The sequence below is a fragment of the Chenopodium quinoa genome, unplaced genomic scaffold, assembly GCF_001683475.1.
Source record: "Chenopodium quinoa cultivar QQ74 unplaced genomic scaffold, ASM168347v1, whole genome shotgun sequence".
NCBI lineage: Eukaryota > Viridiplantae > Streptophyta > Magnoliopsida > Caryophyllales > Amaranthaceae > Chenopodium > Chenopodium quinoa.
This window is the reverse complement of record NW_018744626.1, coordinates 6,186,971-6,203,767: the sequence shown is the minus strand read 5'-3', so window position 1 is coordinate 6,203,767 and position 16,797 is coordinate 6,186,971. Positions and strand designations below refer to the sequence as shown.

The window sequence follows — 16,797 nt, the reverse complement described above, 5'->3', positions numbered from 1 at the left end:
GTAAAAAGATATTGACTTCGATCTTGAAACCTAATAGTCTAATAAATTCTAAATAGAAAAATTAAAACAAAAGGAAATGAAAATAGTAAATGACTTTAAATATTGAAATCAACATAACCTTTTAAATCAATTTAACGAATTCAAGAGACAATTTTAAGGCTTTTAAATTAAATGGGGGAAAATATATGTAAAAAGAACATTTTTAGATATATAAATGTCCATGCACTATTATAAGAGTTTTGTTAACCATTTTATAATTAAGGTAGGGATAAATCTTAGTAATATATACTCCGTATATTTTATTTATATAAAATTATCAGTATCCATACCTATATACGAAGTATTTGTGTTGTATACTATATTTAATCAATTGTTGGTTATATATATGACTATTATATAATATATAGTTTTTGGCACAATCCTTAACTTAGGAAAATATATGTTCTGGTAGGTCAAATATAAGGTTATTATTGTGTATATAGATTTAATGAGTGCGACGGGTAAATAAAACATGTATATATTAGATTGATTGTAGCTACTGATGCGAATGGTATGATAAGAAAATTTTAGTTTTTTCTCAACGGGAGATATAAATAAATTAATCCACTTCTTATATACCTATGTGGAGTATTATTCAATTATTTTTCAATTAATAAAATAACATTATAAAAAATTAAAAGAAATTCAAATAACATAATATACAATTCAAATAACGTTCCTTTAATTTTTTTTTGACGGGCTTTAATTTTTTTTATTGACCATTATTAGTAACCAAGTCCTTTAATAGTAAATGAATTACCTTTATTTTTATTTTTCCTATGGGTTTAATAATTTGATTTATAAACCGTGCATCGCACGGGCACTATGCTAGTTACATCTACTTTAGGACAAACAAAATTAAATTACACTCCCAATAAACTTTGACCTTCACTAGACTAAACCTCACCAAGGAACCAAGCCGATGTGCTAAGCCCAATAGACTCCATGTAATAGTCTTGACAAATGACAAGTCCTTTCTTTTCTTGAGTATCATCATCAACGGTTTCAACTTCTGTAAGGCCGTACAGAGCAAAGTAGATTATTTTATTATTATTATTATTATTATTGTTGTTATTATTACTAATATTATTAGCATTATCATTAGTATTATTATTGTTGCTGCTACTATTATTATTATTACTATTATTAATTTTATCGCATTATTATTATAATCATTAAATATTAATTATTATTATTATTATTATTATTATTATTACTACTACTACTGCTGCTACTACTACTATTATTACTATTATTAATTTTATCGCATTATTATTATAATCATTAAATATAATAATTAATATAATAATAATAATTAATTATTATTTTTATTGTTATTATTAAAAATTAATAAGTAGTATTATCTTTAAACATTATTTATCATCTTTAAATATTGATTTGTTTGAATATTAATTTTTAATATAAAAAATCAATTATTATTATTATTATTATTATTATTATTACTACTACTACTACTATTATTATTATAAAAATATCAAAAAACCTACAAAGTCAATCAATTTACAAGAAATTATTATTATTATTATTACTACTATAATTAATGTTTTGGGTGTTTTTGTCCCTCGGGAGAGTTTCGTCACAAAGTATGGTCCGGCTCGAGCTGCACCTGCAAAAACACGGAGACTCCGGTTGTTGGAGCTCCGCCTCCGACGGTCAAGTTAGTAACTTGAAAAGGAATAAAGAGTGCGGAAATTTAGGTGGGTATCTGCTTGGATTCCAAGCTCAGGTGTTCTCTGATGAGAGAGAATGTGTGTAATAAATGATTGCAGATGTCCCCAAAATGGAGGAATATCTCCCTATTTATAGGGTCGTTGGAAAATGTGCTCCTTTAATTCGGACTGATGGGCTGCGCCGCAAAGTGCAGATTCTTGGGAATTGGGCCCTTGAAGGCCGCAATTCTGGTAAAGCTCTGGGACAACAACGTATCTGGTGAATGGTCTTTGATGACTTGCCATCCTTTGACACGTGGCGCCCTCTTATTGGTCCAGATAGTTAGGGTATTTTTTACCCTAAACAATTATTATTATTATTATTATTATTATTATTATTATTATTATTATTATTAAGTATCATTATTAATATTATAATCAATATTATTATTATTACTATTACTATTATTATTAAATATTCATTATTATTATTATCAATATAATTATTAAATATTAATTATTATTAATATTATAATTTTTAATATTATAATCATTATTTATTTATTATTATTATTATTTAATATTTATTATTATTATTATAATTAAATATTAATTATTATTATAATTATTAAAATATTAATTATTTATTACTTATTATTATTATTATTAGATATTAATTTTCAATAATAATATTATTATTAAATATTAATTATTTATTAATATTATTATTAAATATTAGTTATTTATTATTTATAAATATTATTTATTATTATTAAATATTAATTAATTATTATTATTATTAAATATTAATTATTTATTAATATTATTATTAAATATTAGTTATTTATTTTTAATAAATATTAATTTTTATTATTACAATAATTCAAAATTAAGTATTAATTTTAAGCAGAGTAGAGCAGAGCAAAACAGAATTCAGTAGAGCAGAGCAGAACAGCTCTAAAGGACGGGGCCTAACTGTATTCTCTCTCTCCCTTCATTTATAGTTTTTTCTTTTTTTTTTTAAGATGTCTGTTAAATTTTGTATTTTTATTTTTGGAATTCTATGTACGTATATACGTATTGTTCTGTCTCTCTGAGTTGCGTGTTAAAGTTTGTATTTTTATTTCTAGAATTCAATGTATATACCTTCACGTTGCTTAAAATGGCAAAAAAAAAAGTCCTATGAATGGGGAAAAAATAATGAGAAAATGTTCTTATTTATTTTTAACTTTTTTACACAAAGATTTACACGTTTATCTTATGTTTGCCATTACTCACTCCGTTTTTTTTGTATGCATCACTTTGACAATTGCACTATTCACATACCATGGACCCATGGTTGACTTAATTTTTTCACTTATAAAAAATAAATAAATGTTATTATATAATATATCATTAGATTTGTCATTATGTCTAGTTTCATAATATAATTTTGTTACAAATTTTACTAATACATAATTAAAGATATTAATGGCCAAAGTTGCGTCTCGGCAAATGTGCCGGTCAAACTGATGTATATAAAAAAAACAGAGGGAGTATTAATTTTTTTTTTGTTCGAATTAGTTTTGAATTTTACAGGCTTAGTTTTTGTGGGTTTAAATTTAATGAGTTCATTAATTCTATAATAATGACTTTCGACGAAAATTTTTTAAGGGCCTGTTCTGATTTACAGAACTGAACTGATAGGAATTGAACTGAACTGAATAAAGCTGAAATGAATTGTTTATGAGAGAAGAAAAATAAGAACTGAACTGATTGGAGTTAAACTAAACTGAACTAAAATTAAATTGAAGAGAGCAGGCCCGATCTAAATCCTATCCATTGTTATCTCTAGTTACAAATAGGGTATAACAGCCGAGTTGAGTATATGTTCATGTCCAAGTGCAAGTTCAAGTTCCATTTAATCTAGACTTATTAAAAGTTATAAAATGATCAATTTATATCAAAAGAGCACTTTTTGTCTCTGAGATATCACATTTTATCACATCAAAGTACGTAGCTCATGAACATACATAAATAAATGAATAGTTCGTGAATAGAGGAGTTTGCTAATGAACGCCCCCGGACGTTAGATAACCCTTTAAAATAGTTTCTAAAATAGTATTAATTTGATAATGCATAGCAAAATCACATGTCGATTATGTAATTAATGTTTATTTCAAATTAATATTTCAACCTTTTTAGTTATCTTATCCAACGCCCCCGAGACGTTCGTTAGCTTTTGCTATATACATAAGGAAAATTTACACTTTGGTGTCCCAACGTTTAAGTAAATTCCACTTAGGTGACCCATGGTTTCAATATTCCCATTTTAGTGTCCTGTCATTAAATAATAATTGTTCAATATTATTACCTAATAGTTAACGGTGTTAAATTCTCCGTAAACAAAAAAAGAAAAGAAAAAAAAACTAAAGTTGTATAATTAATTAATTATATTAGGGTCTCTAAAATTTCCCCCAAAACCCATTTACCTCATCTCTCTCAAAATTTCCCTCTAACTTCTACGCCTCTAGGTTCTACACTGCTACTCATTTCCATAATTCATCACAAACTAATAAAATAAAATTTGTCTCATTCATTGGTGAAGGTAATGCCGCAATCGTAAAACTCAATCCAAACGACTAGATCTTACAACAGTTGCATCATCGCAATACGCCAAGTTCCTCACTGAACAATAGTATTGTAGGGTTTTTATTTTTATTTTATTAACATTACTTTTTGGGCATGCATGTAGTCATGAAATTTTTTGGATTACAAAAAATGATGTTAAAAGTGCAGTACATTGACTTTTTAATTGTTTTTAATCAATTTATGCATACCTAAAGATATTTTTTTGTTTAATAGTTGTAATCTTAGTTTCACGGCTCTTAGTTTCATGAGGAGAAAGAAGTTCCACTACTATATTATTGACATCTTTTACACGTAGTATATATATATATATATATATATATATATATATATATATATATATATATATAATATATATATATATATATATATATATATATATATATATATATATATATATATATATATATATATATATATATATATATATATATATATATATATATATATCATGGTCTGGTTATGTTTTAATGCTAATATTTAGCTTTAGTGCTTTAGTTTAATAAAAAAAATATTGATATTTTTCAAAAGAAAAAATTAACGGAGAGTTTAACACCGTTAACTATTAGGCATTAATATTGAACAACTATCTAATGACAGGACACTAAATTGTGAATATTAAAACCATGGGTCACCAAAGTGAAATTTACTTAAACGTTGGGACACTAAAGTGTAAATTTTCCTATATATAAATGAGTATATTTATATTGAAGCTCATTCATTAAACAAGCTTTAAAATTTGTTCAAGCAAGACTCTTTTATTAATTAAATAAATAAACATAAACGAGATTCAACCGAACATAATAGTTTATTGATCAGCTCGATTTATTTACATCTCTAAATATAAAGTTTTTGATCCTTTCTCAAGCATTCACCTAATACTAAAAAAAAAAAAAAAAAATAATAAAAAAAAAAAAAAAAAAAAACAACGGTACAAAAGCTAAAATGTTGTAAAGGAATAAAATGAAATTCCTCTATAAATAAAGTGTTCCCCCCAATATTACTAGTCCACACCAGTCAATACACTTCTTCTCTTTTCTCTCTCCTCCACTTTCTTGTCGCATTCACTCTTCAGACTTCTTCATCTGCCATTTTATATTGCTAAAACAAATACTTTCTGTAATATCCAACAAGAACGGGTGACCCACAGAATCCAATTACGGTAAAAATCTTCAAACCCCACCATTATTATACTCTTTTTATTATTTTTTTGAGCTTTTTTTATAATTTATTTTGAGATGGGTTGTTGTTCATCTTCGTTGTTGCACTACCCTCAATGCAATTTTCATTTTTTGTAACGTGAAAATGGGATTTTTTTTTTATTTTTTTTTCTTGCTTTATTTCCTAAATTGGGTACTTTCTGTATTTTGTTTGCATATTCTAGCCTATATTTTGCATTTTCTAGCATTTTGTTTTGTGGGTGCAGTAAAATTATGAACAATGTCATGTTATACATGTGGGGTGAAAATAGGTTTTTGTTGATTTGACTTATTTTGTTACATTTTTGGATAATTTGCTTAATTTTTGGCGTTGAACTTTTAATGGAAGGACTTTGGAAGAATTAGGTGAAAAATAGAATTTGAAGATTTGGACTTATATTTAGGTTTTGCTCTTATGCTTAGTTTGATGATTTTGCATAAATTTACTCATTATTTATTTATAATTAATTTACCCACACCCTTTTCAGATTTTCCTTAAATCCCAGTCCCCACAGCAGCAATCTCCTGAACTTTTTTATAATACTTAGAAACAAAGGTCTAAATTCTGTACATTTTGTTGCTTTTAATAAATAATGTACTCGTGTCAAAAAAAATAAATAATGTACTGAGTTCAAAAAGCTTTTATTGATGGGGATTGGGGGGTCATAGCCTCATAGGATACGGTAATGGGTTAGGGCTACCACAAAATCTATTAAGAATGGCTTATTGAGGTGAAAAAACAGGCCGGAATAATTATTGATGCAAATCAAGTTCCGCCGAAGTCATGGTAATTGTTGGGTAACGCGTTACTTAGAAAATTTGGATTATTGTGTTTTTTGATTTTGGCTCATAATTTATTATCAATGCAAATCAAGTTCTGCCAAAATTACAAGGCTTTGTGGAAAAGAGTTCATACAAACATATATACAGCCACGGATTCCTAGTTTGTCTTGCTCATTAGTCATAGTATTAGTATATAATTAACACAAAGTGCAAGTATATCATTTTACTATAAGGCTTATTTTTGCTGTACTAGGTGTATGGGCCTTTTGTGTTTGGCTTTTTTCTAGTTCTCTGTGCCTTTGTGGAATGATTATTAAAGTGGGTTGTAGCTTTACTATGAGTGAACACAATTACACAAGTACTCGTATATAATAATTAAGTTGTTTGTCACTCACTATGTCTCTTTCTCCTCCTTATATTTGCTTACTTGCACTTTTTGGTTTGTTTAGTGTATGAGTTTCTGGGAAATTGCATTATTATTACATCTTCTGGTTGATAAAATTTTCATGATTCATTTACCATCATTGTAATATTTTCTTACCTTGTATAAATTTGTTCTTAATGGAGATTTGATTTGTAAATGTTCCTTGGGTTACTATTCACGTGTTTCGTGCTCTCTTTAGCTTGGAAAATGGGTAATTATTTTGTCTGATTACTTGGGACTTAATACTTTTAGATATAGCAAACTTGTGTTTAGTTAACTTCTCAATGGCTAAAAAAAAAAAAAAAAAATTCTCAATGGCTACTACCTTGCATCTTTTTTTTATTTTTTATTCTTGTTTATTTTAGTATATTGATTCATTAAGGGCTTAACTGTGACATTGTGTAGAGGGATATTACCACTTAGATTGAGAAATATGCAATGATATAAAAGGGGCACACATATTAAACGCCCCAATGAATTCTTAGCTCAAAAGCATAGATTTAATATTAAAACCTATGATACTATGTTTACAACATTAGAAGTAGAAAACTAGTTGCGAGGAAGAGGATAATGTTGTTGACCTTTGAATGCAAAGAGGTTCACATGTTGATCAATGACAATGTCAACAGACAATGACAATTGTGCTTCTGGATATTTGATTTTCAAGTTGTTTAGGGCAACAAAAATTATTTGTTGCAATAATTTATTGCATTTGCCATTTTGTGCATTATAATATCTTGATTGTTTTTCAATGCTAAGCTTATTTCATTTGTAAAAAATCAACATGTTACATCCAATAAAGAAGCTAGAGAGGAAAATCTGAAATTATTTGCTGTTGCATAGTGTTACTTGACTTTTAGCATTGAAAATCTGAAATAAATTAGTACTTGACTTTTGAAGCTAATAGGATGTTTCCATTCAACCTATTTAGCATTGAAAATCTGAAATTTTTTGCGGTTGCATAGTGTTATAAATCATCATATACAAAAAACATTTTGCTCTTCAATAGGTTATCACACTGTTGGAATATACTTGCATCTGTGGATCATAATGAGCTTTCTTAAGTATCATAGAACATCAGACTTGGTAATACATGTTTCCCACTTATTTTGCAGTCTGTTAGCAGGCAACTATCATTTTGGGGGCTTGTAAACAGATCTTGTTTTATTGACAGATTTTAAGAAAAACACTATTTAGGCACTATACACAGATCTTGAATATTTGACATTTTTTTTTAATTTAGTCATCCTATATGTTAATGCTGTTGTTGTCAAAAAACTTTTGGCGATGAAAATTGAACTGTTGTAAGGTTGAAAAGCGACAGTAGGGGGGGGGGGGGGAGGTGAATTGTGTGAGGATAAGAGGTTAAAATTCAGTGAGATGTTGTGTAGGGCAGGAGGATGAGCTATGTGGGTAACTACCCACTACCCAGATAACCATTTACATTTGGCTCCTCACAACTTTTTAACAGAGTTACAAATTACTTGCCAAAATAATCCAATGCATCTCAAACTCTAGTCTTTGACTAACAATCTGTTAATAGTGTAAAAATTGGATACATCCTATTAGCTTCAATAGTTTGAATGGAAACATCCTATTTGCTGTTGCATAGTGTAAAAAATCAACATGTTACATCCAACAAAGAAGCTAGAGAGGAAAAGTTGCTTATATTGTTTGTAATTGAGTGCATTTGATATAATCATACTATTATATTAAAGCTAGGTACTGATATGACTAATGTGTAAGTTAATCAAGTTTATAAGATTTTTGAAGGTGTTTGTGTTTGAATAATGAATATGCATGTTAGCAACTTAGCATACTTTACTTTTTTTGCTTCTCAATCATCTTCAATTGTATTTTGACTTCACTTATCAATGATCACTACTATACTATTAGCAATTAGCTACTCATGCTTTCTGTCACTAGCTTGTTTTACTAATTACTACTATTATGAAAGTATCTACTCTGACACATTGGTCACTAGTCACTCCTTTTCTTTCTCTTTGTTTATACTCCTATTTTGCTTCATTCTTTTTTTTTTTTTTTGGGTATACTAACTTTTTAATGTGAGTATTTATACGTTTATTTTATGTTATAGGAAAGGGATTACAATGGATACCACATTCATAAGCGTGGAAGCTTTTATGTCAATTGCCGGTTGCTTTGCTTATGTGGGTGAGTGGGGCGTTTTTCTGTTTCAATATTTAAGTCATGGGTGTTGGTATGTAGGAAATGGATGTTGGAATTGTTTGCAAAAGACTTGGTCTAATATTAGAGATTTCTTTAAGACTAATACCTATTGGAATCGACTATGTTATTTGAGATTATCTGCTCCTTGGATTTTGGTATGGATTATTTTGTTTGTTAGGGAAATCTTATTAGGAAGAAATCCAGTGCAAGTTTGCCGAATTGGGGGTACGGAAGGGAAAGGGTTTCTTGCTGAGGTGAAGGATGGCAATGAGTATTTTATAGCTGTATTAGTATGTTTTCTCTTGAGTTTTGGATTGTTACTAACTGGGTATGTCACTATTGTTTCAAGATTGGAGGAGAAAGATATTTTCAAAAACTTGTTTAGTGAAACCCATGACTATCAACCAACAGAATATTTTTTTGCTCTTTCATTGATTTTGTCTCTCCTCCCAAATGCATTCAAAAACTATGATTGGTATGGGGCAATTGCAGGAGCAATTGTAATCTTTTGGGTTTTTTTTGATTTTGATGGCATTTCAACCTAAAAGTGAGCCGGGCTTTTTAGGAGCTGCTATTGCTGCATGGCTTTCAATTATTTGCTCGATAATTCAATGTTTTCCTAGAAATGTGGTAGAATGGGTAGTTATAGTTACCACTTTTGCTGCTTCTATGGGGTTGTTTTATTATTATTTAAGATACACTACACCAAGAATTTCAGAGGAGATACATATAAGCAACTCTGTGGTCGGCGGTAATGTTATTTGTGGGCGATATGAATTGAGGAGAGTGGAAGGAGAGGAACTGATTAGGATGAGAATGAGGCAAAATGAGCCTAATCTGCCATCATTGTTTCATATTGCAACTAATAATACTAGTAGTATTTTAATTCCGATTGGGAGTTTTGATAGTTCTAGAGATTTTCTTATTGGGGAAGAATGGAATTTTTTGAGTGATTACTACACTTTTACTCGGGTTCGTGATGAACCAAGAGTTGAGACACCGAGTGAGACGGTCGGAAGCTGTTAGAGATATCGGAAAATATATGTGTGATATATTTTCCGTAGATATCATTTAAGAGAATAATATATTTAATTAGGATATTTATGTTAAGATATTATTTTGAGAATATAACTTTAGGGTTTATGGTTAGACGTATATGTTTTAGGAAGATTGTTTCATATCTTATGAGCTTAGGTTTTGTATAAATATTCAACTTATTGATGAATAATAATCAAGCCATTCTATTCTATTTCTCTCTAATTTGTCAGAAGCCATGTCGAACAGACACTTGAAATAGTGCCGACAGTTAGAAGCGGTGAGACAAGTGGAGCACAAGGCCTTGATGAGGAAGAATTGCAATAGAGTGCTTTTCTCTTTGAAGATGACCCTAAGGGGTGAGAAATTCAAACTATATAAAAAATGACTGAATTTTCTTATATGATAATATATGTTTGAATTTTGATAAATAAATTGATTGTATTTTTTTTTCAGGAAGAAGGTGTGTTAATTGGAAGATGAATGTGGTGGAGAAGGAAGACAGAATATTCGTGTTTCTTATTTTCCTTGAGAACTTTTTTTTTGGTAGTGTATGGTTTGTGGAGGAGTACTACTGTACTAATAATTTTAGTTATTGTGACTTACTGACTTTCAGACATTAGTTTTGTTGAGTTTTGGAGTAGTTTAACATTTTTACTTATTGGGAGCAGCTGTTAATTTCTAATCCATACCTTGAGTATTATTTTAATTGCCATTTTTTTTTTGAACGGAAAGTGCATATGTTGGTTATTCGAAAATATGGCCTTAAATAGATTTTTATGTATTTTGATTTTCTAAAATAATAAAGTACAACAACTTTCTCCAATTGTAACTAATCAATTTGTTTTCCAAGGAAGTAATTAGTCCATGTTTTATACTGTTTATTTGTTTAAAGAATTTGAGTTACGATTGTTTCATTGTTTATAAAGACCATCTCTAATGGTGAGACTTGAGGTGATGGTCGCCGGCGGAGATAATGGGAAAAGAGAGGGTCGATCAGCGGTGAAGGTAGGTCGTCGAAAAGTGGGGATTTGGGCTGCGGGTCCGGTGGGGAAGGGGGTTGCCAAACTTGCTACCAAGGAAGGGGGGAAGGGGGGAGGAAGAGGAGGTGGTTGGGGGTGGTGATTTGTTTTATATAGAAATTAAATCTAAATATTGGTTTAGAGCTTAATTAGAAGAAATTGGAGGAAATTAGAGATTTATTAAGTAAATTAGAGGGTACTTAAGTAAATAGGTTTCCTTTCGCGAAAAAAAAAAAAAAAAAAAATGAACGTGGTGGTTTTTAAACCAAAAGGCTTTTAAAAGGGATTTTTTTTATTGTCAATTTTCCTTAATTTTATAACAGGATTATAGGTCAATAAAAGTCTTAACATCTGCCTTACTTGTCACAGTTATAAGGAACAAGAGTCCCTCGGACATTCAGCTTTTATGAATTTTGAAGGAAATTATCAAGATAGGAAGTAATCGTACTTTTTAGCATTGCATCATTCTAAAAGTGGATAGAACAGAAGTCAATCTCGCCCACCAAATAGCAAATCAATGTCGAGTTACCTTGAACGGTTTCTCTAATTCTGCTTCTTTTTTTTTTTTTGATGTGTTTTAGTCTTACGCTGTCTTAATTTTTTCCTTTTTTTTTTTGCAATTGTAAAAAAAAAAAAGAGTAAAATTTTTTGGTTTGTCGTCCATATGACTTTAATTTGTAAAAAATTAGAAATTTTAAATTTTGGCGTAAATTGTCAATATGATACTCCAATTGATAAAAAAGAATACCAATAGAGGTCCTCAGTCATTAGCTAATATATACAATTATACGTAGTAATATACGAAGCATAACTTTCAAAAGCATGACATGAATGCAGCATATATACTTCGTACATAATATCCGTTTTACCAACTTACTACTAGTTTTTCAATTATTTCAAAATGCATCTGCAAGTTAGGAAATGATTCAGTAAAATAATTTATCTCGTAAACTTCCAGCTTTCCCTTGCTCTTAAGCCCTTCGGATTTGAGAATTTGACAAAATTTATCCTTTTCTTCCCGTATCCAAGGCCGCCTTACATCACTCCACTGTCTCGGAGTCCCGTGAAGCACAAAACGCATGGTTTTATCCCTCTTGGTAAGCCTTTCTGCTACTCTTTGAATGACGTTATCATCAGTGAGATAAGCACCAGAAGAATTTAGTCCAACATCAACATAATGGATTTCAGTTATGCTGTCAAATAAGCTCTCTCTAGAAACTGGTACAATCTGTTTTCCTGCAAATTTGTTGAAGCTAGTAAGCTTCTGTGGGTCCTCCATATCTTTTATGTCTGAAAATCCAAGCTCCGTAATCAGTTGATTCAGTACTACGCCGCCCTTGCTAAAACCAAAAACAAAGGTTCTAGGAAGACACGAGGATGCATGTTCTGCATAGAGCTGGGGTTCTTGTTCTTTGCAACTGATGTGCTTGGCCCTCTGCAAACAATTTATCAGAGAACAATTAGCATGTCGCTAGAATATGCAGTTGAGGCATCTGCATCAATATTCAGCAATGTTAATACAGAATTACTGAGTAGCTTAATTATGGATGATTGCATGTTTATATTTCATTTTTTTTGGTGAAAGATGTTTATATTTCATAAGCCAAGAAGAAGTAAATCACATCAAATTTAATAAAAGAATGAAGTTAATAGGCTCTTTTTTTTTTTTTGTTATTATTATTTTGCATCTTTTAAATGGACTCATGGTTTCTCTTAGTATACAGCCACATTGCTTGATGCACCCTAATTTTGTTTTATCAATTGCATACTTAAAACATTTCATGCATATAAACTAATCTTCTAAAGATTTAACAGAAACACTTAAAAGTTAAAACAAGCTGATGCTCAAACTCTTTTTTCTTCCAAAGTTCCAAGTACTAAGATGTAAGGAAGCAGTCATGCATATTTGCAGAACCTACTAAAGTCAGCTAGGACATCCATGTATTATTACTTAATAGTAACATGAACATAAAGAGTTTTTTGAAAATAGCCAAATTCAAGAAGCAAATTTATAAGAAACCCCAAACCAAGATTTTCTAAATGAGGAGACATGTTTAGATCCTGCATAACCAGCCAAATATCACAAGGTACATATAAATGATATGATTATTTCTTCTTTTAAGATGAATTTGAGTTATTATCAATTTCAACGATGCCAGTCAGCTTTTAACCAAACAATATCCCTTAGCCCAACAAAAGCATCAAGACACAAGCACAAAAAAGTCTAAAATAGCAAGAATTGATTTGAAGTTCAACATATTAATAATCACAGTTGCATTCCAATTAACAAAACACTATCTGCAACTGTAACCTTCCATCACAGCTACTAACTAATTCTAATTCTTGCCGGTCGAGCTAAAATCCGTCACACAACCTCAGCCACAAGATTGACAGCACACTAGGTGTAATGCAACCACAAAATCTTTCACTAAATTCAACACTTCAATAATATTAGGCTCAAGTTATAAACGAACCCCGAGGATTAACATAACAAGTAAAACACTTATTTATGAGGTGCCTCTAGTAATGTAACTAGTGACAAAACCCTGAAAAAGGCATTTTATGAATGTGCTGTGAATCTTTTGTATTCTTATCTATGCAGAATTGCAGACCTTTAGCACACAGCAGTGTGAAAAAAGTATTCAGAAATCCACACAAAGGAAAATGGCATGCATGGGAAAATATATCTCAAAATATGAAGAGTAATAAAGAGGGGTTGGGGGGGGGGGGGTGGTGTCACCACATTTCTAACAAGAAGCAGAAGATCCTAAATGTGAGAAAATAGTGTCCAACCAACCAAGAAAAAGTAAGTCAAAGGAACAAGTTTGGGTAGTTTCAAACTTTCTATACTACAATGGTTCAATGAATCAGAAAATTACCCGATTTAAGAATTTAAGAACCTTGTGAGTTGTGACAATGTTAGCATATAAGCAAAGGCAGATAATCTTAACATAGTAGCCTAGTTTGGGGAATTGGAAATTTTCAATGTGATACCAAGAATTACATATTTCCTATATGATTGTTCATTTTGGATAAGGCATGAATATTTAAGGAAAGATTCATTGCCCATAGGAGAAAAGGTGTTCGGTTTAGTTACTTGTTTCCGCCACCTGAACAAGCAAATGACCGGTCCTTAACACAATCCAATAATGACTCATCACTAATTATGCAAACAATAACCAAGTACACAGATGAGGGGGATGAGAAAAAGTTAAATATCACCAATAAGTGTTTCTCTAGGACACAATAGTCCATAGCTCAACAATCTATAAAATTCTAGTAGAGCAACCTGATTGCTCTATTACATATTAATTTGCATTTTCATGCTCATACTACATATGATCTCAAAATTTCTGAGCTACACCTCTCAAAGGTAATCACATCAATCAAGGAAGAAAATTATGTTGTAGATCATGACGTTGTAGATCATGACATGACATATCATTTGCAAACAAAGAAAAGATAAAAGCTACTCGTATATAATATATCAAACAGACATACCTCTTCTAGGAAATTTGACAAAAGTGCAATAACAGATATGGAGGCTGGAAATCCATCAGGCCTATAGTATTGAGGCTCCCCCCGTTGGTTAAGAGACTGAATAAATTCCTTGTATATAGCAAAGGGGCCATTGAATGTAGGGGCCTCAATAACCCATGCATTAATAGAAGCTCCAAGTTTTGACACAAGAATGTCAGCTATATTTTGTATATCAGATAGCCTCTCAATCACTGGGTTGTTAGTCCCTCCAACTCGATCTCCATTAAAGAAGATAACATTCGCTGTAGGCACCTGGATATCATATCAAATTTCATACTCAAATATCAATAAATGAATATGGAAAATAAAATCTCATAAGAAAGAGTGCATTTTGAGTTTGAACCAAGCCACCCATAATAACACTCTTCTGCACTCACATCGTATAAATTGACTAGCTTTGCTAAGCTAAGATGTGTGTGAATAAGTTGCTAACTTTCTGATAAGATGATAACTTACAAGAAGTGATTTTGAAGGTGAAACACATAGAGACGCGGCTATTCTACAAATTGCAGTACCCTTTGGGCAAACAGGAACCTTTAAGATACCAGTCCAACGATCCATGTATCTGCTATCAGAAAGAGTGAACATTCACTTAAGGCAAAGAGAATCATTCAGGAGGACTTATAAAGTTTCAACTAAAGGTAATAACCGTTGACTCACTATATGCAGCAGTGCATCAAAGTTCTCAAATAGAGGCCCTTTGCCGTTTATTGGATTTGGAATCATTTTCAAATCAACGCAACTATTGCTTAGGAACTATGTTACTCAAATTTCTGTTATTTCAACTGTGGGAAAATTACCCTATCTGTTACTGAAAAACCTGAAGCTTAAGCACCCAGTCATAATATGAAACAAAGACGCTGTGAGCTATGCTATGCTACCAAGAACCCATCCTTTTCAATACCAACCGACGTACCCAAAGATGAATCTTAGAAGTCCCACATAATTAAACTAACACGCGGCCACACTCAAAGCACAATGGTGAATGAAATCCCTCCTTCCCCTCAATAGCCGTCCTAGTAAACTATCAAATAACTCTTTGTACAATTAGTCAATTACACTATACGTAGGATTCGTAATATAATTCTTCCTTGGAATTCAGTTTATATGCAATTTCAAGGAAAATAAATGTAGTACACTTGTACTTCTAAAAAAAATGGTCTAACAAGAGTTTTTCAATGGTTCTTGTAAATTTGACAAAAAGAGTGAAACTAATAATTAACGAATTTATGCTTTAAAAGCAATAATTAGTAGCATTTAATCAACAGTGTATTGTCATATTGGAAAGAAGGAAATGATGATTGATCAACTTGATCAATAAAATGGACTGTTTTAAACTAAGGTACCAATTAACAAATTCCTCAAGCTATGATAATTGATAAATCGATCGATGTCGCTCTCTTTCGATATACTTACTTACTAAGCAATACTTGGCCATTTCATAACTAAATAGACGACAATTTTGGAATTAAAGCACCGGAAATCAAACCATCCAAAGGGTTAGTCAGCAAAAAAAAAATATTTATTATGGAAAAACAAAAATCAGATCAAATTTCACAAAATTACAAGTTTACAGCTATGACATGCTTAATATTATCAACATTGCAAATTGGGTATAACCATAAACATAAATATTCATCATTTGACCCTCTCAACAAATTAAATCTTCAATTATCTGAAAAAACAAGTAAACCCCAGTTCAGAAACCAACTATATTACTCCAAAAATACAACAATTAATTAAAACAACACATATATTACGCAGATTAAGAAGCCAAAATCCATGCTTTATTACAATAGTAAAAATATATGAAAATTAATTTCAGGGAAAATTAAGCTAAGTAACTAACCTTGACTAGGAGTTGAGACTTGAGAGTTGAGAGAGGCTTTCTCTCGAACAGCTTTTTATTTTTTTATTTCCTCAATTTGCTTTAATGATTGGGCCTAACTTATCAAAAAGTTTTCAAAGAAGTTTGGGCCTTAATTATTTTTATTATAGTACGGACTATATGATTATCGGAGATTTCAACTGTTTAGGGACTTAGGGTGAAAATTTAACCCCTCTTACAGTGGTGGAAGAAGGGCCTCCTACAGTCCTACCAACTTGATTAACCTTTATTCTCAATTTTTATATAGTTAGGTACCTAGTAAGCTTTAGTGTGGTACCAAATAATGGGTAGATTAGTACCAAATACCAATACATAGCTTTGTTAATACCAAACAAATTCATTGTAGGAAATAAGGTTTTAGGTTTACAAAACTTAGGAA

At 30.5% G+C, this 16,797-nt stretch overlaps 2 protein-coding genes across 6 annotated transcripts; one reads left to right on the top strand and one right to left on the bottom strand.

Moving 5' to 3' along the window:
- The first annotated feature begins 4,926 nt into the window (after nt 1–4,926).
- Nucleotides 4,927–11,587, top strand: LOC110700725. 2 transcript variants are annotated; one of them, XR_002507263.1, is made up of 4 exons: nt 4,927–5,499; nt 8,842–8,918; nt 10,202–10,327; nt 10,425–11,587. XR_002507263.1 is itself a non-coding variant. In XM_021878322.1 (2 exons), exon 2 carries the CDS (start codon nt 8,855–8,857, stop codon nt 9,476–9,478), a length of 624 nt encoding a protein of 207 aa, XP_021734014.1. In that variant the 5' UTR covers nt 4,927–5,499; nt 8,842–8,854; the 3' UTR covers nt 9,479–9,559. The 2 variants fall into 2 exon arrangements, 1 of the variants encoding a protein (XP_021734014.1); XM_021878322.1 differs by lacking the exons at nt 10,202–10,327; nt 10,425–11,587 and having other exon boundaries at nt 8,842–9,559.
- Nucleotides 11,588–11,697: 110 nt separating this feature from the next.
- On the bottom strand, nt 11,698–16,531 carry LOC110700724. 4 transcript variants are annotated; one of them, XM_021878321.1, is made up of 5 exons: nt 16,380–16,531; nt 15,191–16,205; nt 14,987–15,095; nt 14,492–14,782; nt 11,698–12,425 (listed from the first exon to the last, which is right to left on the bottom strand). In XM_021878321.1, exons 3-5 carry the CDS (start codon nt 15,089–15,091, stop codon nt 11,856–11,858), a joined length of 966 nt encoding a protein of 321 aa, XP_021734013.1. In that variant the 5' UTR covers nt 15,092–15,095; nt 15,191–16,205; nt 16,380–16,531; the 3' UTR covers nt 11,698–11,855. The 4 variants fall into 4 exon arrangements, with proteins under 4 accessions (XP_021734013.1, XP_021734012.1, XP_021734010.1 ...); XM_021878320.1 differs by lacking the exon at nt 15,191–16,205 and having other exon boundaries at nt 14,987–15,098; XM_021878318.1 differs by lacking the exon at nt 15,191–16,205 and having other exon boundaries at nt 16,380–16,530.
- Between the last annotated feature and the right edge of the window lie 266 nt (nt 16,532–16,797).